Source organism: Podarcis vaucheri (assembly GCF_965113315.1).
Source record: "Podarcis vaucheri genome assembly, chromosome: 17".
Taxonomy (NCBI): Eukaryota; Metazoa; Chordata; class Lepidosauria; order Squamata; family Lacertidae; genus Podarcis; species Podarcis vaucheri.
Window position 1 is genome coordinate 19,270,001 of NC_138755.1, and position 25,772 is coordinate 19,295,772.

At 45.9% G+C, this 25,772-nt stretch overlaps 1 protein-coding gene across 1 annotated transcript in view; it reads left to right on the plus strand.

Moving 5' to 3' along the window:
- The first annotated feature begins 3,920 nt into the window (after positions 1-3,920).
- TEK (TEK receptor tyrosine kinase) overlaps positions 3,921-25,772 on the plus strand; it is a 48,569-nt gene continuing 26,717 nt past the window's right edge. The window contains exons 1-6 of the mRNA XM_082204597.1: positions 3,921-4,271; positions 17,216-17,527; positions 21,062-21,172; positions 21,609-21,761; positions 23,596-23,727; positions 25,269-25,409. Of these exons, the coding sequence (XP_082060723.1) occupies positions 4,199-4,271; positions 17,216-17,527; positions 21,062-21,172; positions 21,609-21,761; positions 23,596-23,727; positions 25,269-25,409 (922 nt within the window). The 5' untranslated portion in view covers positions 3,921-4,198. The remainder of the gene's footprint in view (positions 4,272-17,215; positions 17,528-21,061; positions 21,173-21,608; positions 21,762-23,595; positions 23,728-25,268; positions 25,410-25,772) is intronic.

Genomic DNA, 25,772 nt, shown 5'->3' on the forward strand with positions numbered 1-25,772 from the left:
GAGGTACCACTGTATAAGGTAAAAAAACAAATAAAACCTGTATACAGCAACAGTGTTTTATGTTGTGTAGGCTCCTATGATGTACGTCATGGGCCCTGCCTGCTAGCCTGCTCCCTAATATATCACTGGTTTGCTCATTTCTGTATATAGGGTGCCTACATTCTGCATGTGCAAATGACTTTAGATATCTATGAGGTCCATAAATTATCATATAGCATATATTCAACACAAAAAACAGCAACAATTTGTTGTTGACAAAGGACAGCTGGACATACAAAGGACCCCATTACCTTCAGTAGAATAGAATAGAATAGAATAGAATAGAATAGAATAGAATAGAATAGAATAGAATAGAATAGAATAGAATAGAATAGAATAGAATAGAATTTTCCCCAGACACTCTGGGTGGCTTCCAACAGAGTATTAAAATACTCTGGTCTGTTAAACATTAAAAGCTTCCCTAAATAGGGCTGCCTTCAGATGTCTTCTAAAAGTCTGGCAATTCTTCTTCTCTTTGACATCTGGTGGGAGGGCATTCCACAGGGTGGGTGCCACTACCGAGAAGGCCCTCTGCCTGGTTCCCTGTAACTTGGCTTTTCGCAGTGAGGGAACCACCAAAAGGCGCTCAGCGCTGAACCTCAGTGTCCAGGCTGGATGATGGGGGTGGAGACGCTCCTTCAGGTATACTGGGCTGAGGCCATTTAGGGCTTTAAAGGTCAGCACCAACACTTCGAATTGTGCTTGGAAATGTACTGGGAGCCAATGGAGGTCTTTCAGGACCGGTGTTATGTGGCCTTGGCAGCCGCTCCAAGACACCAGTCTAGCTGCCGCATTCTGGATTAGTTGTAGTTTCCAGGTCACCTTCAAAGGTAGCCCCACGTAGAGCGCATTGCAGTAGTCCAGTAGCTTAGGGCCTCATCAAACCTAAATCCAGCCCTGCCCTGATGCAACATATGGACCAGGCACTCGATATCAAAACTGGTTCAATTTGACCGGGCTCCATTTTTGCTATCTGCCACCACTATGCTACCTCCCTGGCCAACAATTTCTGCAGGGCCAAAGGTTCCCCATCGCTGGTATAACCCAGTTGGTCTTATTATTCTTCCATTCTTTATCACCTTCTCCTCCTTCTTGGCTGAGAGCAAGAGTGAGCAACCGCCTTGTAAACTGTCCATCTTTATTTCCTCTCAGACATACTGAGGAATACTTGCTTTTTTTTTTTTTTGCCCTGGGGAAACTTGGACAACTTTGTTGTACAGAAATAGGATTCTAGGGCACAAGCATTTCTCCGAGCTCTCGAAAAATCTGCCTTTTGTTCTCTTGTGGCTTTTGGCATTTGTTACTGTTTCCAAAGCAGGATATGCATAACGCCGAACCAAACTTAGCTTCTTTTAACTTCTCGGAGGAGATAGTAACAGGAGGAAATGAGCTGGGGTAAACCTCTTGGGTCCTCTTGAATTATGCCATGCAAATGGAGGATTGCATGTGGGTGTCGATCCTGCAAATTCCACCCACCTCCCCGCCAAAATGCAGTTTATGGGTTTGCAAAGCTTCATTCTACATTCATCTAAGGGCAGGTTCCCAAGCAGAATAGTGCATAGTTGTGGATTCTCACAAATGTTTACTTCCCCAAAAGCAAAAACTTCCATTACAAAGATTGACTTATTCACCGGACTAACTTCTGATGGCTGGGGGGAAAAACCACTCATAGGAAAGATTACCTGTTGTGCAAAAATTCTCCTCTGGAGTACTTGCAGTTTTTTAAAGAAAATAACAACCCCTTTAAACAACACAACATCAATCTTCTTGAAAATAGAGATATGCTCACTGAAACAGACTGCTGTCCATTAATAAATTGTATGTAAATTTAGTAGAAGACACTCCAGACAATTTTTAACGCTCTTATTTAGCAGATCATTAGAATAATTTGGCGACTTCACAGCTCAATATTCTTGTGCTTACACAGAATTAAGTCCCACTGTGTTCAGTGGGGTTTATTCATTAGTAAGCATGTTCACGAGTCCAGCCTTTGTCTTCGATCCTATATCCACTTATCTGGACGTAAGTTCCACTGCATACAGTAGGACTTAAGGTAAAGGGACCCCGACCGTTAGGTCCAGTCACGGACGACTCTGGGGTTGCGGTGCTCATCTCACTTTACCGGCTGAGGGAGCCGGCGTGCAGTTTCCGGGTCATGTGGCCAGCATGACTAGGCCGCTTCTGGCGAACCAGAGCAGCACACGGAAACACCGTTTACCTTCCCGGCGAACGGTACCTATTTATCTACTTGCACTTTGACGTGCTTTTGAACTGCTAGGTTGGCAGGAGCAGGGACCGAGCAACAGGAGCTCACCCCGTTGCGGGGATTCAAACCGCCAACCTTCTGATCGGCAAATCTTAGGCTCTGTGGTTTAAACCACAGTGCCACCCGTGTCCCAAGCATCTGGGTACAGTAGGACTTACTTTGGTGTAAATGTGCATGGGATTGCACTTTTAATGTGTATTTAACCTCCCAGTGTCATTGTAGCATCAGAGAATACTATTGACCTAAGAGGAAAAATGGAATTGATCTTCTGAATCACCTCCATCACTAAGGGAGGAAGATGTGTGTGGTGGGTGCGGTGTGCTTTGGGTGTCATCCCTGGGGGGGTGAGATCACCTCCCCCAGGTGCACAGCATGTGTGCCACTCCAGGTGCCAGAGCAGCTAGCGCTGCCTCTGACCTCCATGTCCCCAAAACATCATGTTGGAGCAGTTTATAGACACATCTGTTTGGGATAAATATATCTGAGATTTGCTGCTCTGCCCAGCCTACAATTCAGGTGAATTGCTGCCCACCCACCCACCCCAAAGCAGACATAAATATCCAGAGAAAATAAAACCAACCCTCGCCAAATTAACAGCTTAATTATACTCACCCAAAGCCAACCAGTGCTGCGTAGAAACATCTGACAGCTCTTTGCTTATCACATGTGAGCTCAGTTCTCAGCTGGAAATGTAGCCAGGGAAGAAACTGAGAGGAGGGGAAATGGGATGGGAAATCTGTGAAAAGAGCATGACTGGCTGACTGGAACAATGAACAAGACCCTCCATGCTGCAACATTTTGTTGCAGCTCTTTGTCTCCTTTGCTAATCTCTTGAGCGTGGGTAGGCAAACTAAGGACCGGGGACCAGTCGCCTTCTAAATCTGGCCCATGGACGGTCCGGGAATCAGTGTGCTTTTACATGAGTAGAATGTGTCCTTTTATTTGAAATGCATCTCTGGGTAATTTGTGGGGCATAGGAATTCGTTCATTTTTTTTTCTTTTCCAAAATATAGTCCGGCCCCCCACAAGGGCATCTTTGCTACATTGCTTTTGAAACAGCATGAATGCTGATCTTACTTCTAAGGTGATCTTTCATTAAGCAGCGCGTCAAACCACCCTCCCCTCCCTTAAAAAATCAATCTCACACCCCCCACCCACTTTTCCCTCTCAGGTAGCTGAAAAGCTAAGAACTGCTAAGTATGGTGCCAGCTTTGCTTCTTAGTGAACCTGACCATCAATGAGAGCCCTGGGGGATTCCAGATCAGGTTCTGGAGACTCGAATGACCCCTGAGAACCCAGAAGGTAGCCATTATAAACAGATAAATCAAGAAAACAAAAGGATTTCCCCCCCCCCTCTACCCCACCCTAAAAGCCTTTTATGGGGGCCTGAAAGTTTGAATAGTATCTCTGGGAGTAATTAGAAGAGGAGGTGGACTGGCACATTTTCACATACCACACATAGGCGGAGGGGCTTGTTATTCTCTTAATTCTTCCTATTAGAGGATGTCCCTATTGTTTCTGACAGCGCTGGCCGTGACCTGCTGGGGGTTCTCAAAGTGCAGTCCTCTTTCCCGCTCCCCAGAGCTGCAGATAAGTGTTTAGATGTAGGAGATGGATGGAGCTCGCAGAGAGCCTCTCGAATCCTGCTGATGCATAATGCCTTTAAGATCCTGCCTTTCCCCATCCTAATCTACAGAGGAAACAGGAAAAAGGAACTTAAAACTCCCTTTGCTAGCTCAGACAGCCACAGAGTTTTGTTCTAGCCCACTCTCGGTCTTGCAGTTAACTTGTTGCTTCCTGGGCCGGCGAGCATCACTCTGACGATGCAAGCAAAGAGCAACGACTAAGGGGTCTTTTACCACTGAAAGGGGCATCTGTTATTCCGTGAACTGGATGGATATACTTGGCAAAGCAGGGACTGTTTTGCCACTTCTGGTTTTCTGCGGGTTCAGCTTCATGCTTTCAGGTAAGACTCCTTCATTTACTCGGGAGGGTCTGTCAGAGGATGTCAGTGAACTTCTGTAACACACCAAGGAAAAGTCAGATTGCAAAGTCCTTTTCCCTTGTCTCGTTTGATCCTGGAATCTTCTGTTCATTTTGTTCCAGAGAAGTCACCCGGCGATGCAGCTTGTTATGACGGACTCCTGCCTGTCACATTATTATTTTTTGAGAATTTGTTGCTGGGAGGGTGCAGGCAGATAACTTTGCAGGTGTTTGCTTGAGTCCAATATACATTTTAGATTGGTGTAATAAATCTTTTTGATAATGATGATATTGATGGTCATAATGCGACTGTTCCTAACTCGGTTCAGAAGTAGCACATCAACCGTCTGAGAATTTGCTGAGAAAAGGACTCCCAATTTTGTTCCCTGGGGCGCTTTGCAAATAAAATTGACACACCTACAATATCAGGGTGTGTTTTTACTTTTGAAATCTCTCATTACATCTCTTTCACTTTGCGAATCTAGGCACTAATGGGGTGAAACATTGTTGTGATAGATGCATTTAATGTGAGTGCTTACATTACAAACGGATTTAAATCACTGCTTAATGGCAGAGTTAGCATCCATTGTTTATATAGATTTGTGAGAACTGTAAAGTGTGGCATTTATTATAATTAGTGCTTGGCAATTAAACGCAAGCTTTTAATGCCTGGAGATGTTTTGTTACTTCAGTCAAAGATAGTGATACTTAAAATGAGAAAGTGTAGCTTGTTCCTTTTCCTTTTACCTTTTCTCTGTTTATCACAAGTATTGCTCACTTCCTTTATCTCCAGGCAGTCTTTCTACACTGCAACATTAAGGCTGCAATCCTAAACAAACTTGAGATGGGACCAATTTTATACTCACTCAGGAGTAAGTCCCATTGAATTTGGCTTTTTAAAGGAGCTGTTTATAGGGATGCACTATAAGAAAAACTTTGTGAAGCAAGGCAGGTGGAATAAGAAAAGTAGAGCGAAACTTGTGATAACTAGCATGTTGACTCAGGTGGTCTGGGTTCAAATCCTCCATAGCCATGGATTCACTGAATGAGTTTATCCAAAACGTTTTTACTTACCTCACTGGTTCATCTGTACAATAGGAATAAGAGGAGCCCATTGTACAGTATGCTTGTGAGGGGAAATAAGAAGGGGAGGGAGCAGTTTTTTTTCACACGCCATCACTTATTGCTAACCATTTACTCTGGAGGGTTGATGCCAAAATCATTGCCGTGTTTATGATATTTCTATTATGATCTAGTCCCCTCTGTTAAAAAGAATACTTGTGCGTTGGTTCAGGAAATTTGAAAACTAGGTTGTAAAACATGCTATAAATAACAAAAAAGGAGTCTAGAGTTCACCTCCAAAAACTTTCTATTCAGTTCTTCTGGGAGCAACAAAATCTGTATCTGATGAACTACTAGAACAGCCCTTCTCTAACTTGGCACCCTCTAGATTTTGTTGGACTCCAGTGGTCAGGAATGGTGGAATTTGTCACCTGGCACCAGGTGGGCAAGGGCTTTAGAGTATTAGAACATTATCCCCACATTAGCTTCATTAAGCGTCAAGCACTTGAAGAGAAAACACGGCAGAAAAGTCCGTAACAAATGCTAACCTTCATACCTGTCTGAATACACAGTGGTTCCACAAGTATGGTCTTTGTGTAAATATTTGTACAATGGGTACAATCCAAGAGAAAATGAGATGAATTTCAGCCTGTTAAAAATCAACAGGTTTAAATACGCTCGGCTCTTAGCTTGCAGCTTGCTTGGTGATTCACAAATGAGTTAGGAGACCCGGCATCTAGTGAGGCCTCAAATTTATTCAGGCTAAAATGTTGCTATTGAACAGACGAGAAAGCAGAGATCGTAGGATGCTTTGTGTCGTGTTAGGTTGTATGTTAAAACATTATAGAAGGCCAGCTGCCAGCATACAGAAAGCCCATATGTCTGAACAGAAGTCAGTTTTGGAGAAAGGAAATGCACTTTTTGAGACTCCATGTGGGGTATTGGACAAATGGTAAACTTCCACCACGGAGAGCTGGGTTTGAATCCTGATCAGCACCCATGAGGTTCATTGTGTGACCTTGGCCAATCTCTGTGTCTTTCTCTCAGCCTAAGGTACTATCCAGGGGTAGTGTGGTGATAAAAGCAGGGGGGAGGACACACCCCATTTTCCCCACTCGGTCCTCTTTGGAATAAATGGAGCTTTATTTAGTTTTTTTAAGTGAACTTAGCACACCTGCAGCTCCTTATATAAAGCAACAACAGCTACTGTACCCCTTCTGCTCCCCCGGTGAGAATCTTTTCTCTTGTACGATGAGCAGCTGCCCTGAAGATACTTATTTTGGTAATTGTCCCATTGGCTCTATCCTTGAAACCTCAACATTTAGCCCTTAAAATTACATAGGCATAGGTGGGAATGGGAGAGGAATGAAGGCAAGGAGAAGCCCTAGCGCTGAAAACCCGCCAATCCACACGGCTCAGCTGCTTTAGGTGTGTTATGTAGCCACACCCATCTCAATAGATCTGTCAGCTTTCCCGCTTTTGTTCAAGTGTGATATCATGTTTCCTGGGGCGAGCCGTGGAAGACAATGCAAATACGCCTTCCTTTAGATACAACAGGCGGAGTCCAGGAAAACAGTATTGACATTCCCCCTGAGCAGGAGAGGCAGGAGAGTCAATGGCAGAGCTTTTAAAACTCGCTTAACCTTGCCCCCAAGTGGTGGTGGGGAAGGAAAGAAGGGAGGAGGTCTGTTGCGGGTGTTGCCACTGCCCAGAAGGCGAAAATCAACTCCACCCTTGTTCCAAGGTGGGGACAAGGCCTCCGAGCACGGCTGCCAAAGAAATTGCTTTCCCTCCCTTTCCTTGTGTAACCCCATAGATCTGCCAAAAAAACTGCTGCTGTAGGCAATAAAGGAAGGAATGTATTCCCCATTCCGACATAGGTGTAACTCCGATAAACAAAAATGCCCTTAAATGCCGAGTCAAGCCATTATGTGAAAGCAACAGAATGCAAAATCTACCAGCATAGGTAAAGGGTAAAGGGACCCCTGACCATTAGGTCCAGTCGTGACCGACTCTGGGGTTGCGGCGCTCATCTCGCTTTATTGGCTGAGGGAGCCGGCGTACAGCTTCCGGGTCATGTGGCCAGCGTGACTAAGCCGCTTCTGGCAAACCAGAGCAGCGCACGGAAACGCCATTTACCTTCCCACCGGAGCAGTACCTATTTATCTCCTTGCACTTTGAGGTGCTGTCGAACTGCTAGGTTGGCAGGAGCTGGGACCGAGCAACGGGAGCTCACCCCGTCATGGGGATTCGAACCGCCGACCTTGTGATCGGCAAGTCCTAGGCTCTGTGGTTTAACCCACAGCGCCACCCGCGTCGTGGTTTAAACTCCGTATGCCACGACATGTAGCAATATTATTATTACTAGGATTTATTATCTGCCTTTCACCATAAATCTGCGTTTGAAATTAGCCAGGCGCCAGGTGCATTTTGCACCTGGTGCTTGACCACCTGCAACCAAGTGAAGATACCTGGGTGCCAGGATAGTGCCTGATGTCTCCACCATCTGGAGTCGCATGCCTGGGGATCCTAGGATCTGGACTATTTCCACATACAGTCAATTCTCAGTTGCCGAACGTAATCCGTTCTGGAAGACCGTTTGGCTTCTGAAATGTTCGGCAATGGAGGCGCGGCTTCCAATTGGTTGCAGGAGCTTCCTGCACTCAAGCGGAAGCTGCGTCAGACATTCGGCTTCCAAAAACGTTCGAAAACCGGAGCATTTACTTCCAGGTTTTCTGCGTTCAGGAGCCGAAACGTACCAAAACAGAGGGGTTTGGCAACCAAGGTTTGACTGTACCAGCAACACATCCTGCCAAATTCTATCCATTATATTTTATTGGCACAATCCAAATGAATTTTACGAGCCAAAAAGTCATACAGTGGTACCTCGGGTTACATACGCTTCAGGTTACAGACTCCGCTAACCCAGAAATATTACCTCGGGTTAAGAACTTTGCTTCAGGATGAGAACAGAAATCGTGCTCCGGCGGCGCAGCGGCAGCAGGAGGCCCCATTAGCTAAAGTAGTACCTCAGGTTAAGAACAGTTTCAGGTTAAGAATGGACCTCCGGAGCGAATTAAGGACTTAACCTGAGGTATACCACAGTATTGAGAAAACAACTTTCGAGCCGTCCGGCCTCAAAATGGCAACGAGGCATTCCATTTTGGCAACCCTAAGCCTAGTTTAAGGAGCCATTTGGCACCTAGCTTATATATCTGAGTTTCTAACCCTGCCATAAAGTCCCATGAGGTTCCAGGGAAGGTTTCAACAATATAAATATACATTTTAAAATCAGTTTTAAAATGTACACACACACAAATAACAATCAGAAGAAGAGACCATGGCTTAAAAATACCTTTCTTGGGTGTCCCAGGCTAAGTGAAAGAGGTGGGTATTCAGCATATGACAAAAACTATGCAATGAGATTACCAGGCACAGCTCTGTGAAAAAAGAAATTCCACAGATTAGGGGCTGCCTCAGAGACCGCCTTCTGCCAGCCTCAACCCCCTCTCACATTTCAACAACATTTGCTTCCTATATTTGATAGTGGTGGGAGAATTAGGAAGGCAAGGAACCAGTAGTTGTCACTAAGCAAACACAGTTACACTTTAGCCATCTTCATAAATGAATTATGTGAAGGCAAAAGGTAAAGGTAAAAGACCCCTGGACAGTTAAGTCCAGTCAAAGGCGACGATGGGGTTGTGACATTCATCTCGCTTTCAGGCCGAGGGAGCTGGCTTTTGTCCACAGACAGCTTTCCGGGTCATGTGGCCGGCATGACTAAACTGCTTCTGGCGCAAAGGGACACCGTTATGGAAACCGGAGCTCATGGAAACGCTGTTTACCTTCCCGCTGCAGTGGTACCTACTTATCTACTTGCACTGGTGTGCTTTTGAACTGCTAGGTTGACAGGACCTGGGACAGAGCAATGGGAGCTCACTCTGTTGCATGGATTTGAACTGCCGACCTTCTGATCAGCAAGCCCAAGAGGCTCAGTGGGCAGTCATGCCCCATGAATTGGATATATGGGCCTCTGTACGTGCAGCTCTTCGTGCATAGGCTTTTGTATAAGTCTTGCACCATCGGTGCTCCAGCTTCCACTGAATATTTCATGTACAGAAAGGTCTGTATTAACAGGGTTCCCCTGCTCAGTTGTCCACACTCAACACACAGCTGTTGGGCAGGAAAGCCACGCAACACCAGGGAAAGGCGGACCCATGGTGCATTGCATGTCAGCTCCCTCGGACAATTAACACAACAAGGCAGCTTATCGTTCAGCCTGATCTTAAACCAGCTTACAGAGAAGTACAGTATACACCACTGTGTTCACTGAGACTTACTTCCTAGTAAATGTGCATAGCATTGTAGCCTTAGACAAAACAACAGCAGTCCCAGCAAACAGACTGGGCAAACTATGACTCAGATAGACACCTTTGCACAATATATTCATATTGCATATCCATATTTTATAACGGTACAGTGGTACCTCAGGTTACATACACTTCAGGTTACAGACACTTCAGGTTACAGACTCTGCTAACCCAGAAATAGTACCTTGGGTTAAGAACTTTTCTTCAAGATGAGAACAGAAATCGGGCTCCGGCGGCGCGGCAACAGCGGGAGGCCCCATTAGCTAAAGTGGTGCTTCAGGTTAAAAACAGTTTCAGGTTAAGTACGGACCTCCGGAACAAATTAAGTACTTAACCTGAGGTACCACTGTATGCCATTTTTTAAAAATAGTATGCAACGTTTTCCCTCCACAGAAAACGTTAAATATGTTATTTGAAATCTCCACATGTCACAAGGCTATTGCACAAGCAATTCTCTCTTAATTTTGAGTCAGGGTCACACAAGCACCACAACCCCATGGGTAGGGGGGTTCAAACATGATGTTAGTAAATTTAACAAATGCATGAGGGCGGGGGTCACAGAGCTGCATGACCCTAGGCCATTTCTCACCAGGCACAATGAGAAAGCCCCCCCGACGGCTGCCCACACACCCTCCAAAGGGAATCTCTGTGTGAAATTATGCACACACCCTCCAAATGCATGATGGGGGGGGGCACCGCTAGCCTACGTGCTTCCTCAAGCCCCCTCATGCGTTCTTTCGATGCATGATACGCAGTTTTTGACAGTGGCTTGACACCTCCTCCCTTGGGTAGGTAGCAATGTGTACTGTCTTGCATGCTTCAAAATGTGGTAAGCTAACCCTACTGCATTTGGCAGACCACCCTGCATATTCTGTTGGGTGGAGCCCAGGACATATTGTCCACAGCCCTATCCTCCTGAGGGACGCGGGTGGTGCTGTGTTCTCAACCACTGAGCCTCTTGGGCTTCCCAATCAGAAGGTCGGTGGTTCGAATCCCCGCGACGGGGTGAGCTCCCGTTGCTCTGTCCCAGCTCCTGCCAACCTAGCAGTCTGAAAGCATGCCAGTGCAAGTAGATAAATAGGTACCCCTGCAGAGGGAAGGTAAACAGCATTTCCATGCGCTCTGGTTTCCGTCATGGTGTTCCGTTGTGCCAGAAGCGGTTTAGTCATGCTGGCCACATGACCCAGAAAGCTGTCTGTGGACAAACGCCGGCTCCCTCGGCCTATAGAGAGAGATGAGTGTGCAACCCCAGAGTCATCCGCGACTGGACCTAACAGTCAAGGGTACCTTTACCTTTACCCCTTTCAAATACTGTTTGATGGGCGTTTCCCGTTTCAAACTGGTTAATCTTAAAGGTGTCACACAAAACTGTTAACACAGGACTCGCAAAATGGGAAATGATTATTCCCCTCCCCTAAACATTCCTGTATCAAAATTGGTTTTGCTTGTAACTTACTTAAAACCTTGATCGTTACTGTAAGTGGTGATACATTACAAAAACCAAACCTTTGACTGGTCTTAACTGTCCAGGGGTCATTTTCCTTTACCTTTTTACCTCCTGACAACACCACTGAAGGTATAGGTTGATTCAGCTCAGTGCTATTTTTCTAGAAAAAGAGGTGCCGGAACCAGTGGCGTCGCTTGGGGAAGGCCAGCGGGGCAGTGGCCAGGAATACCTTTGTGGGGGCATATTTTACTCTTTGCTGCCCTGCCAGTCCCACACCATTTTGCAATGCCACAGGGCTGGCTGAGGAGGATGTGACAAGCATGTGCCCTCCCTGCTCCCACAGCCTCTCAGCATCACAAGGCAGCATGAGTGTGTCCTTTGGGTGCATGTGAGTTATGCTCACCAAGGGCTGTGGGCGAGAAGGGGCACAGCGCGGCCCCACGGTGGTGTTGGGCCGGTGGCAACATGGGCTGGGCACGGGCTCCATTCACCCTCCACACTCTGAGCCTTGCCCCCCAGATACACGCACCCCCGGACGCATGGTAGGTGCCCACAATGCCACTGGGCAAAACTCCCTACGATCACCTTCCTTGTTCTCTTATAATGGCAACGGTGCCCACCTGAGAGGTGACGGAAATGCGTTCAGGTGAGTTCCAGGTGAAAAGAAGGCCTGATTTGTCTCTTCAGTGCACAGTAACCATATGAGAATAATAACACTCCAATTTTCTGGATCATGGATTGGCTATATTATCTAGATATTGACAAAGTGGCAGAAGAATACGTTTTTCAGATTGGCTCAGACAACTCTATCTGTTGGGGGGATTTGAATATTCACTGAGGGGGTTCTCAAACAGCCCATGCAAGAGTTACTTTTCAAGTTGTTGTTGTTGTTGTTGTTGTTGTTGTTGTTGTTGTTGTTGTTGTTTCTACCCCACTCATCTGGCTGGGTTTCCCCAGCCACTCTGGGCAGCTTCCAACAGAAGATTAAAAATACATTAAACCATCAGTCATTAAAAACTTCCCTAAACAGAGCTGCCTTCAGATGTCTTCTAAATGTAATGTTGTTGTTTAGTTCTTTGACATCTGATGGGAGGGCGTTCCACAGGGCGGGTGCCACTACCGAGAAGGCCCTCTGCCTGGTTCCCTGTAACTTGGCTTCTCGCAGTGAGGGAACCACCAGAAGGCCCTCAGCACTGGACCTCAGTGTCCGGGCAGAACGATGGGGGTGGAGATGCTCCTTCAGGTATACAGGACCGAGGCTGTTTAAAGGTCAGCACCAACACTTTGAATTATGCTCAGAAGCGTACTGGGAGCCAGTGTAGGTCCTTTGGGACCGGTGTTATGTGGTCTCGGCGGCCGCTCCCAGTCACCAGTCTAACTGCCGGATTTCGGAACTGCCGCATTTCGGAACTTTCCGGGTCACCTTCAAAGGTAGCCCCACATAGAGCACATTGCAATAGTCCAAGCGGGAGATAACCAGAGTATGCACACCTCTGGCAAGAGAGTCCGCGGGCAGGTAGGTCTCATCCTGCGTACCAGATGGAGCTGGTAGGTAGACAGCTGCCCTGGACACAAAATGGACCTGTGCCTCCATGGACAGCTGTGACTCCAAAATGACTCCCAGGCTGCACACCTGGTCCTTCAGGGGCACAGTTGCCCCATTCAGGACCAGGGAGTTTTGTTCTCAATCTCACTAGTTACTCAGTTTTGTGGCCTTCCAGTGCCTTAATTGTGGTGCTACAGCAAAAATGCCTGGGAGGCCTCCCTACACAACAATTCACGTGTATTTTACATGGAAAAGTTAATGTGAACTATTGTCTTGCATTGATTTTATATGCATGCCCAGATTGGGAGTATCATGCCCAAATTCAAACAATTTTATCCATGAAAATAGGGGTAGGGGACCTGTGCCCCTCCATATGTTGGACTACATGTCCCATCAATTCCAGCCAGCATGGCCTGTGGTTGGGAATGATGGGATTTGTAGTGCAACAACATTTACCTGAATATGAACTGATACTTCAAAAAGTAACCGAAACCCTCCCCTTTCAGTGACACGCATGAGACTCAGGCCAGTCACTTTTAGATTAAGTAATGCATAACAATCATTCTCAAACGTAGCCACGTCGATTTCCAGTAACAATTCTAACAGCACCACACAAAAGTACCTAAAAGCCTAGAAAGCAAAACCAAAAGAGGAAAAATATATCAGGGCAAAAGGAACTAAGAGCAAAAGGAAATGCTGTTTGCAACTTTGCTCCACTTAGCAAAATCAAGAGGCTACACAAGAGGAGAGCTAAATAGGGGACTGTTTCAACGGGGGAAAATAATAATTTAAAACCCTGTCTGTTATCTCTCTTGGAAAGTTGTAATCTGTTCCACCTTCCATACGAAGCTGATAGGGAGGAAATGTGAAGTTAGAAAAGAAACTTAATGATTATTCTGCAAAAACATGTCAACAGTTTCTTAGGCAGCATGATTGTGTTCCATTATTTTATTTTGTGAGTTGCACGTACGCGCACACACACACAAAACATGTTTTTTTTTATGGCTGGGATATTTTCTGAGCTTAAGCTATTTTCACACTGGAGGCAAATTGGTGAACTATGGGCAATGCTCTCCATTATAAATAGGGAATACTGCTTGACCAAGCATTGGCAGTTTGTCCCTGGTATTCAAATAGAGGGGCATAGGCATGGTTCTGTCATTTGGTCTTCAGCATTACCTGCCGACATAGTGAACTGGTGTGTGAATCAATCGGCCAGGTTTTCTGTGACCGAATGCCTCAGCTCTGCCAATCCCAAATACGGTACTTCCTAGGAAGTGAGCAGAACATGTGGACGTACCAAGACAGAAACGGAGTCAGCAATCTCTTTGGGTGGGGGACATCGTCGTGTGTTCTGGAACTGGAAGGCAGTAAGAGTGGCAAATTATACTTGGAGAAGCAAGTGGTTTTCATATAGCGCCACAATATGCGTGGAACGTGGAACCCTGACAAGAGGATCAAGGTCAAAGTTCTAAAACAGGATAATGGCCTTGAATCTAGGTATTCAGTGAACTGGATTTACAAGGACAAGGTATATTGTGTGTGTGTGTGTGTGTGTGTGTGTGCGCGCGCGCGCGCCTCATAAAAAGGGACACCGGTGGCACTGTGGTCTAAACCACTGAGCCTCTTGGGCTTGCTGATTGGAAGGTTGGCGGTTTGAATCCCTGTGACAGGGTGAGCTCCCATTGCTCTGTCCCAGTTCCTGCCAACCTAGCAGTTCAAAAGCACACCAGTGCAAGTAGATAAATAGGTACCACTGTGGCAAGAAGGTAAACAGCATTTCCGTGCACTCTGGTTTCCGTCACGGTGTCCCGTTGTGCCAGAAGTGGTTTAGTCCTGCTGGCCACATGACCCGGAAAGCTGTCAGTTGACAAACGCTGGCTCCCTCGGCCTGAAAGTGAGATGAGCGACACAACCCCATAGTCACCTTTGACTGGACTTAACAGCCCAGGGGTCCTTTACCTTTACCTTTTACCTCATAAAATTGTCTGATCAGGTAAGATGTGTAGCTGTGGCATGATCTCAAGTGTGATTCCAGTATTATTATCAAGTTGAGGTGCAGACCCTCCGAGTGTCCCTCTTTTCCAGGAACAGCCTCAGATTTACAGAAGCCGCCTCGGTTTCCGATTTGATCCCAGGATGTCACGCTTTTCCTTAGGACATCTCTATTTTCATCAGAGAAATGTTGGAGGATATGGAGATGGTTGGACTCTTTCATTCAAATCCTTATTCCTCAAGTGGCAAATTGTCTTCATAGAGAGGTGAAAGGACAGAAAGAACAGCTGGTATCAAAGGTCTGTTTGAAGGAGACACAGAGGAGCTTCAGTGTTTTGCAGACAGTTGTCTCCTAGCTCTCCCTGTGGGTTTGTTCTGAATTCAGGTCGTTTTGCTCCACGTTCCTGATAAAACCCCAATGCGCAAAACATATGGGATAAATGAATGAGTAGGACACCAAGTGACGTGTCTGAGCTTGCTAGCTGGCTGAAGTGAAATCAAGGTATTAAAGCAAGAATGCTGCCTTGGAAGCCCCCAAAAGTGATGGTAACTTTCCCACGGGCATTAGAGAATTTAAAGTTGCAAGCTTTTTAAGAGTGTGGAGTCTGGAGCAGGAGAGATACCCACAATGCACTTCAGTGCTCTCGGGTCAACATATTTTAATCAAGTGCGTTAAAACAGCTGCCTGCTAAACAGCTGTGTCATGGGCACAAATATATACAGTTGTACCGGTTTGCAAACGTTCTTTGCAAACCAAATATCTGACGTGGCTTCCACAGCTTCTGATTGGCTACAGGAGCTTCCTGCATCCACTCGGAAGCCGTGCCTTGGTTTTTGAACATTTTGGAAGTCGAACAGATTCCGTTTGACTTCCAAGGTACCACTGTATTTCAGCTTTAGCTTTTTGCAGCATGGCTATACAATGATTGGGAAAGTTTCAACTCTTGAAGGTTTTTTTGCCTGGGATGCAATTCAGAAGGGCACATTAACCCTGTAAGAAAGGAAGGAAATGTCTTATTGGAGGGTGGACTATGGTTACATTAACGAGGTGTTAACTGTGCTTGCAAGGAACCATTTGCACACTGTAGGGTTCATTTTAGAGGCTCGGTGAGAGCCAGGGCGCTCCTCACATTGTTGCAGCTCGACTTATCCCTGGGGGGCAGGGGAAGCCAGCTGGCAGTGTGGCACACAGGAACTCCCCAGCTGCAGCAGGAGCCGGGGAGCTCCCCAAATCATTGCCACTCATCTGAGGGCAGGGAAGAAGAGAGGTAATGCCACATGCTGGAACACCTCCCTCTCGGCAGCAGAAGCAGCCGGACTAACCAATTGGAAGGTCGGCGGTTTGAATCGCCGAGACAGAGTGAGTGCTCCCGTGGCTCTGTCCCAGCTCCTGCCAACCTAGCAGTTCAAAAGCACACCAGTGCAAGTAGATAAATAGGTACCACTGCAGCGGGAAGGTAAACGGTGTTTCCGTGCGCTCTGGTTTCCATCAGTGTCCCATTGCATCAGAAGTGGTTTAGTTCTGCTGGCCACATGACCCAGAAAGCTGTCTGTGGACAAACGCTGGCTCCCTCGGCCTGAAAGCGAGATGAGGCCCGCAAGCCCGCAGTCGCCTTTGGCTGGACTTAACCATCCAGGGGTGTTTTACCTTTCAGATGCCACAAGGGCAAATATATTGAATCGTCCCCTTTCATTTGCTAATCCATCCTGAATTTGCCCCATTGCTAGTAAATAGTAGGAATAAACCAGCAGCAAAGAAGACTTTAAGAGATATGACTTCAATAAAAGAAGTATTTCCATTAACGTATGATGAGAGGCATTTCTTTCAGCAATCATTTCTGTAGAAAGCATTAATATATTAATTGACTATGCATGTTCTTTTCCGAAGGCTTTCTTTGTCCATTAGGTAATGCATAGCTATCTGTTCAAAGAGTGTGATTGTGACAATCTCCTTGGGAGTGGCCAGTATAAGTGTGTTTCAATGTGCTTCATCCTACCCTAGTGGAAAAACGCTGATACATAAATGTGCCCCGCTCCCTTTGATAGAGAGCCAAAGTGCACGTGTTAAAAACCTATGGGAAACCCTGGCTTTCTTCGTATTCTGCATCTTAGCGCATTACTTCTATAACTCAGGAAGCTCTTTGAAAACTTGACCAAACTTAGTAGGCCTATGGAGGTTCCACTGCGCATATGCAGAGTGCAGCTGACTCTAAACATAAAGGTGAAACCAAAGAGTAATCACATGCTTTACTACCCAGCGCATTCAAAATCACATATTAGCTGGAAGCACACTTGACATACCTTGCTGGGGCAGAGCAGGATCTCTCCAGAAACAGCCTCAATTAACACAGACATTGCAGCAGAAGCCGGCTGTGCACAGTGCTGATTGGTAAGTACCTGTGATGTTCTCAAGAAAGTTTCACCAGCACTGGAGCCGTTTAGCAGCTCGGTTAGAGAACAGACTGTGCTTTGAAATTTAATAACAAACTTTCCCCTTTCTTTGCCAGGTAATGTGGAAGGAGCATTTGACTTGATACTGATCAATTCCCTCCCTACCGTGGCTGATTCAGAGACGTCGCTGACCTGCATCACCTCGAGATGGCGCTCTCGGGACTCGATCACCATTGGGAGAGACTATGAGGCCTTGATGGGCCAGCACCCATACCCCCTGGCCGTGGCTGAAGACGAGGCGAGAGGGGCAGCCAAGAAAGTGGTATGGCCAAGGGAAAAATCTGGCGAAAGCATCGGAGCGTATTTCTGTGAAGGAAAATTCAAAGAGAAAGCGATGAGGGTACATACGATGAAGATGCAACAAACAGGTACCTTATGCATTTGCAAAAAAAGGTGTGTCATGCTTGAAAATAGACTCTAAATAGATAACCGTAGTTACCCATGGGCAAATATTAATTCTAAATAGGATAAGGTGCTTCTCGTGGTTCTTTTGAAGAGCACCAGTTTAGCTTTGGGATGGGAATGGTGCATTTTATCAAGGGCTAGAGGCCTAGCCTTGACTGCTAGCCCATAGCTCAGTTGGTTAGATCATGGTGCTGGTAACACCAAGGTTGCAGGTTTGATCCCCATATGGGGCACCTGCATATTCCTGCAAGCTTATTTCCCTGAATTTGCATATTCAGATTTGCTGGACCCAGTCAGAAACAGTGCTGGAGCATCTAACAGTCTGGACAAAGAGGCGTAGACCTAGGCTCTCCTCTAAAACAGAGAGACCGAGACTTTGAACTTTAAATTAGCTGAGAGACTGAGAGACAGGGAAGGACATACCTTCCAACATTTCTCCAGTGAAAATAGGGACATCCTAAAGAAAAGCGGGACCTTCCTGGAGCAAATCAGATGGATAATACACAGTTCTCCTCTACTCAGAAATTAGTTCAATTGAGTCAAATGGGCCTTACTCCCAGGTAAGTGGCAAAAGAATTGCAGCCTGAGTATTGGAAGATCAGACAAATCTTTAGACCGAGTCATCCCTAGACATTAAATTACGGGAGCTAGCAATCTTATGCAAATGGACGTGATCAACACAAGCTCATCAAAGGTCCATGATAAATTAAAAGTTTTGAAGGAGAAGAGTTCTGAAACTTCCTGGAACCCTTGACAAAACTAAGTAGCTGGAAACCCTTTTCAGTTGTTGGAGTATTATGAAAAGCTTTGTTTCTGTGCTCCTTTGAAAGTTTTGGGCATGTTTCGGCATGGACTGCATACTACGTTTATTATATATTTTTTTTCAAAAGGACACCAGCCCATCCTCCAGATTTTTTATCAGAGCAGACAAAGCTTTCCTTGTTAATTTTCCCGAAACAGACAAGGAATTGTGTGTGTAGCTGAATGTCTTAATGTTTAGGACCAAAATAGAACCTCAGAATGATCTCGCTCTTCTAGCCTGAAAAAGACATTTTGCCATGTGTTCCAAGGGCCGTTTGTCACACATCTGTCTTCTCCCCAGTAGAGTCTTCTGTGTTATATGTCCTTCCCTTGGCTGTTCAGCAAAAAAAATGTAAATTAATTGTACTTTGGAAGCGACATGTCGTTAATTTGATTTAGCCCCATCATGTCAGCCAAAACCAGGTCAGCTTATCCCAAGTTTGCAAAGTGTGGAAAGTCCTATTTGAGCGCTCCCATGATGAGGGACAAGGAGATCCACACACCCTTTTTGTCATCCTTCTCTGCAAGAAGGTGAGATCACATTGGTAGCAAGGAGCACTGAATACTTCCGCAGGTTCCTTGCACGATGGTTCCAAACATCTGCCTCCAGCTCATTGATGAGCAAATATGATAATAAAAAAGAAAATCACAAACTGATTGTCATCGGAACAGGGAAGGGAAACGGAGGAGCAGTTGGGCTACAGGGAACCTCCGAAAATCTTGCGAAGCAGTTCCTCTTCCTGTGGTGGGGAAAGTGGGGAAGAGGACCAGAGGATGCTGGTGGGAGCCCCAGCGCCGCACCTTGTCAGTCTGAGGGTGGGGAAAGCCACACCTCCGGGGTAAAGGAGGGGAAAGAGCTAGAGGATGCTGCTGGGAGCCTCAGCACCGCTCCTGGCCAAGCCAGCCAGGAGGGAAGCACGCCTCTTCCGTCGCCCACCCTGTGCAGAGGTGTAAAACGCAAAGAAGGAAGGAAAAGGCTGGGGTTGGCTAAGTTACAGTGGTGCCCCGCAAGACGAACGCCTCGTGAGACGAAAAACTCGCAAGATGAAAGGTTTTTTCGTTTTCGAGTTGCTTCGCAAGACGAATTTCCCTATGGGCTTGCTTCGCAAAACGAAGCTTGCCCCCGCACCCCGGACCTCTTTTGAAGCAAGGGGCGGCGGGGAGAAGATCACTTCTCCCCGTTGCCAGCCCCGCAATCTCCGGGGACAGAGGGGAAGGCGCGCGCGCGCCTTCCCCTCTCTCCCCGGACCCCTTTTGAACCAAGGGGCGGCAACGGGGAGAAGCGATTCTCCCCGCTGCCCCTTCCCTTGCTTTAAAACAGGTCCGGGGACAGAGGGGAAGGCCCGCGGCGCTTCCCCTCTGTCCCCGGACGGTCTGCATAGGAACGCATTGATTGATTTTCAATGCATTCCTATGGGAAACCGTGCTTCGCAAGACGAAAAACTCGCAAGAAGAAAAAACTTGCGGAACGAATTAATTTTGTCTTGCGAGGCACCACTGTATTATGTTGGGGGAGGACCCGGAAAAAACCACTCCCGGATTCTGCTAGCGATTGAGGCAGACATGAACTTGTGGTTCTGCACTATAAATAGCTTTGCACCAAAATCAAACCTGTAAAAAACAGGTCGGAGTCCTGACAGGTTACTCACGAGCTACCACCATTGCCATCTGACACCGATGAAGAAATGTGTAGACTCTTAAGACTGGGAGAACGGAAAACTGGGAGAGACCAAAATTGACACCTGTGCCCAGCCCTAGTTGGTGGTGATGGAAAAAGGCATCTTTGCCCATTATCCTGGAGAACAGCTGCTACTCGGAGTGGATAGCAATTCATGTCCCTCCAATAACAGCAGGTGCGTTTGAAATATTTGGAGGCAGCAAAGAAACTGTTTCTGAAACAAGCAGGGGTGTTTTGGGACCACCGTTTCAAGGCAAGGGGAGGAGTAATGGTTGGGAAAGCCAACTCCAGCGAAACTTCATTGTGTGTGGAAGTGCTTGTGTATATACCTCAAGGAACCTTTGTATCCTTGGCCAAGATGCTAATCGACATGTGATGCAAACAGCCCTCTGCTCCAAAGCCCAGTTATTGTTCCTCTCTGAATAGTGAGTTCCAGGCCATTTGTAAACGAATGAATTAACTCAAATATAGGCCACGAGCTAAAAATACGTTGGAACAGAGCCCACTAAAGAAGGTGGATTCCTTTCCAGTCCTACAATACTGTGAACCCAAGAGTTCGCAGATAAACTAAACAACACCTACAAAAGGACTAGGGCTTTGGGGTGGCTGGGTTGGTGGGTGGGACTCAAGGAAGCCAAAAAGAAACATCTTTTATTCCAAAGTAATTTTTTTGTTAAAAAAAGAACTAACTCCAAACAGCCTTCATAGATGAACCCTGCAAGGCTGTCTTGTGGAATCATTTGCAACCAACTTGTTTATCTTTTTTGCTGATCATTGCCAAAGTATTCATTGTTGTTATGCTTCTGCTCCCCCCCTCCTTCTGAAGGGTTTATATTAGTTTCCAAAAGAGAGAGCAAGCTATGAATTGAGTTGCCCCATCTTTTTACATTTATATTGCTCCACCAGTATATCACATTTCCACCTTCTGTTCTGAAGGACTAGCAAAGAGGTAAAGTTTATTAGAGCAAATCCACATTTCATTCAAACCTTCCCACCCCCCTTTATTTTTTCATTTTAGCTACCTTTCTTCCAGTGGCTTTAACCATTACCACAAACCGCGGAGAACCTGTCGACATTCCCTTCATCAGAAAGGTTGTTAAGGAAGAAGATGCAGTTATCTATAAAAATGGTATCTATGCCCCTTTTTTCTGTTTTTATGGTTAACACATGAGCACCTATGTTGATATGACGCAGGGATCAGTCTATGATCTGAGAAGATTCCTAGGTGGCCGCTTATTAAGGGTTCTTTAGGTGTCATCAGGTGTGGGGAAGGAGCAGGTGTATTGAAAATGATGAATTATGAGTGCATGTCTTAGAAAGGAGAGGCACTCCTTTGCTGGGGAAGTGTCTGAAATGAGCCTCTTATCTCTCTTGATATCTTGATTGTTGCTAGTTGAATGTGTGCTCTTGAAAAGTTTATCTTATGGGAAGTCTCGTGTTTGAGGTATGAGGCACTCTGAAGTCCTTCAGAGAGTCCTCACTCCTCTCCTTTAACCTGGCAAGCCCTTTTCCTCCGTCAATTTTCTCGTCAGTTATGTTTTTATGGGCTCTTCTCTCCACTACAGGTTCTTTCATATCTTCTGTCCTCAGGCATGAAGTCCCAGAAGTGCTAAAAGTGTCCTTGCAGAATGACCAGACTCAAGATTCAGCAGTGTACTCTGTCAGATACATAGGAGGAAGCCACTTCACTTCAGCTTATACTAGGCTGATAGTAAGAAGTAAGATTTGATCCACTTCTTCTTAAGTTAAAACTACAGACAGAAAGCCTTGGACTTGTGCACACAGAGGGCCTTCTCGGTAGTGGTGCCTGCCCTGTGCAATGCCCTCCCATCAGATGTCAAGGAAATAAACAACTACCTGACTTTTAGAAGACATCTGAAAACAACCCTGTTTAGGGAAGTTTTTGATGTTTTATGTTTTATCGCTTTATTATTATTATTATTATTATTATTATTATTATTATTATTCCGTTGGGAGCTGCCCAGAGTGGCTGGGGAAACCCAGCCAGATAAGCGAGGTATAAATAATAAATTATATTATTATTATTATTATTATTACACAAAGAGTTGGATCAGGACTTAGTTGTGCTTAGAGCAGACCCTCTGAAATTAACGGGGCTGACATTTAGTTACGAGCAAAGTTATATGTTTATTAATTTAATTCGACTTTTAAACTTCCCTTCGTCTGATCCAAATCCAAGGGCGATTTGGTTAAATACTAGTTGCTAAGTTGTGGGCGAACATAGCAGATGACACAGTGATTTCTCCAGAGAAGCTCTTTATTGTAAGCTGGACAGAACTGAACAGCAAACAGCTCAGCCGGCCTGCTTTTATAGGCAGCCGGCTATCAACATTGTAGCAACAACAACCCAGGGTTTCCTGCCTAAAATAACTGACGTGGACCTGAGTGAAAACTATCTACACTATCCCCCTGCTGGCCCAGGGTGAGAACTTTAGTACATAACACTAGTTAAAACACAGCAAGGTAGAAACGATGAAGCAACAACCCAGAATTTAAAGGGAAAGGGGGAATAAAAGCTAGCATAGCTGATTCACCAGCTGCTGCTATAGCCTTTGTAATAATGGTAGTAGGTTGGCACTATCAGAAGGTTGGCAGTTCGAATCCCTGCGACGGGGTGAGCTCCCATTGCTCGATCCCTGCTCCTGCCAACCTAGCAGTTCGAAAGCACGGCAAAGTGCAAGTAGATAAATAGGTACTGCTCCAGCAGGAAGGTAAACGGCGTTTCCGTGCGCTGCTCTGGTTCACCAGAAGCGGCTTAGTCCTGCTGGCCACATGACCCAGAAGCTGTACGCTGGCTCCCTTGGCCAATAAAGCGAGATGAACTCCGCAACCCCAGAGTCGGTCACAACTGGACCTAATGGTCAGGGGTACCTTTATCTTTATATGTATCTTTCTTACATGGAGAGCTGGAGGAGTGTAGAACTGGTACGCTGCCAGGTGAGGGGAAATAGGATACAGGTGGGTCCGATTTTGTAACTTGCGTGGCAAAGGAGCAAGTGATGGTTTGCAGAAAAAAGCTGAAACGTCAAAGTTCTCTTTTTATTTTTACCGAAACCGTGTAGCAGGGCAGGCACAACTGATAGTTAGAATACAACAAGGCCAAGTTTAAATGGACAGGAAAAACCATGCTTTCTGGTTTGTTCTCTCACTTTATTCTTTCAATTTGTATGCCACCCCCCCCATAAATAGACCCAAAGTCACACATGTTTGGGGGGGGGACACAGCTGTAACAGTTCCAAAGGAAATGTACATGTAAGGAACTGTTCTTTCTGAATGCTTAATCAATATTTAAAAACAAACAGCAGAACACAACGGGGTTGATCTCCGAACACATCAACACCATAAATTTAAAACACATTTAAAAGCACTCCTAGCAGAGGAGGTAACAGAGCAGCTCATACTTGGGAGTTGTTGTAGAAGCTTTTACATGAGACACCTGTTAAAAAAAACCACAAACACACACAGAGCGCTGTATTTGGCTCAGGATCTCTGTATTATTTCCATCACTGATTCTTATACTTTTCCACGAAGGGTGTGCATCTCAGAAATGGGGACTCGACTGTAGCTCTCACTGTCCAGAGTGCAAGAACAACGGCATCTGCCATGAAGATACTGGGGAGTGCATTTGCCCCCCTGGATTCATGGGGAAAACGTGCGAAAAGGGTAAGAAACGTTGAAACATTCAGAAATGAAAGCATATGCGGCAGATAAAATCTTCCTTTCTTAAAAGTACAGTGGCACCTTGGTTCTCAAGCTTAATCCATTCCGTAAGTCTGTTCCAAAGCCAAAGCTTTCCAAACCCAAGGTGCGCTTTCCCATAGAAAGTTAGGCAAAACGGATTAATCCGTTCCAGACTGTTTAAAAACAACCCCTTAAACAGCAATTTAACATGAATTTTACTATCCATACGAGACCATTGATCCATAAAATGAAAGCAATAAGCGATGTACTGCAGCCACACAATCAATCCATCAGTAGCTGAACTGGGTTCCACACAGTCACGAAAACAAAACAAAAAGAGCCGCAAAAACGGAAACACAAAATAAGTAGCAAAAACAAACAGGCCTCAGTGTAAAACTCAAAATGGAAGTGTGGCACTCAAAACGGAGCGCGTTCTGCTTCCGAAAAAAGTTTGCAAACCGGAACACTTACTTCCGGGTTTGCAGTGTTTGGGTTCCAAGTTGTTTGAGTACCAAGGTATTTGAGAACCAAGGTACCACTGTACAATACATTTTTTTCCAACAGGTAGAACATTAACCTTCAGCCGTTCCAAATGTTCATGACCAGGCATAGGCAAACTCGGCCCTCCAGATGTTTTTGGCCTACAACTCCCATCATCCCTAGCTAACAGGACCAGTAGTCAGGGATGATGGGAATTGTAGCCCCAAAACATCTGGAGGGCCGAGTTTGCCTACGCCTGGTCATGCCTCTGCTTGACAAAGTGTTTGCTATGGAAATTACTGAGTTCCACATTTCATTCATGCATTCACCTAGTTTGCGCGTCATGGTAAACCGTAAACTGTCCTTACCGTGAAGCAGCATACCGTGAACTGGTGCATGCTGCTCAGCTGAATCTGCCCCTCTCCTACCTGTGGTGCACAGTCAGGGCCGGCCCACCCATGAGGCAAGGTGAGGCAAGTGCCTCAGGCGGCAGGGTTCACGGGGCAGCAGATCCAGCCTCTGAGGAATGCATTGCCTGCTGCTGTGGCGTATGCCTTGGAGGCCAGATCAGCTGCCTCATTGGCCGCCATGACTGCTCTGCAGTGGCCTCTTGACAAATCTGAGTCTCCTCCCGCCATTTTGTACCCAATGTAGATCCTTATTCCTGCTTTGTTTGTGATGTAGATCTTTGTTCCACTCTTTTTCCTGATGTAGATCTCTACTTGCCCTCTCTTCTCTGGTTGGGGAGGGAAGCGGGCACCATTTTGGTGTTCGTCTCAGGCGCCAAAATGTATTGAACTGGCCCCATGTGCTATGAAGAAACAAGCCAGTTAGCCCAGAGATGGAAGCAAGACCAAGTTCCCACCAGAGAGGAATGGCAGACTAAACTGATGGGCTTTGCGGAGATGGCAAAAATGACTGGGAAAATCAGAAACCAGGAAGACCAGAATTTCAATAAAGAAGGGGGCGGGATTTATAACTTACCTTGCAGAGTCGTAAGAGGGATACTTCATTGGTCTGACACTTTTCTTCACTATTTACAGCTTGTGGAGAAAACAAATTTGGCAAGGCTTGCCAAGAGAGCTGTAAAGAAAAGTCAGGTTGCAAATCTTTTATGTTTTGCCTGCCTGACCCATACGGCTGTTCATGTGCCTCAGGATGGAACGGACTGCAGTGTGATGAAGGTAAAATCATATACATGCTTTACACTGGTGATGTGTGAAGGTGCTGTGAGGGGGGGCAGTGGGAGGGACAAAAGTCACTTAAAAGCAGACTGTGGGCCAGATTGCTAGGTTTGTTTGTCAGACATTCAGAAACCAACAAGCCTACTGTCCCAGCTATCTCAGCCTAGTCAGCCCTCTAAAAACTCTGATACCCCAAAATTAAATACAATAAACTCCCATAGAGGCTACCTTACACTACATTTAAAACCAAAATCGCATTTGGATAGAAACTGTTTCTCAGGCGGCTAGTCCTAGTCTTTATAACCCTGTACCTTCTTCCAGAACACAGAAGCTGAAAGAGATCATTCCAGGGTGCACACTATC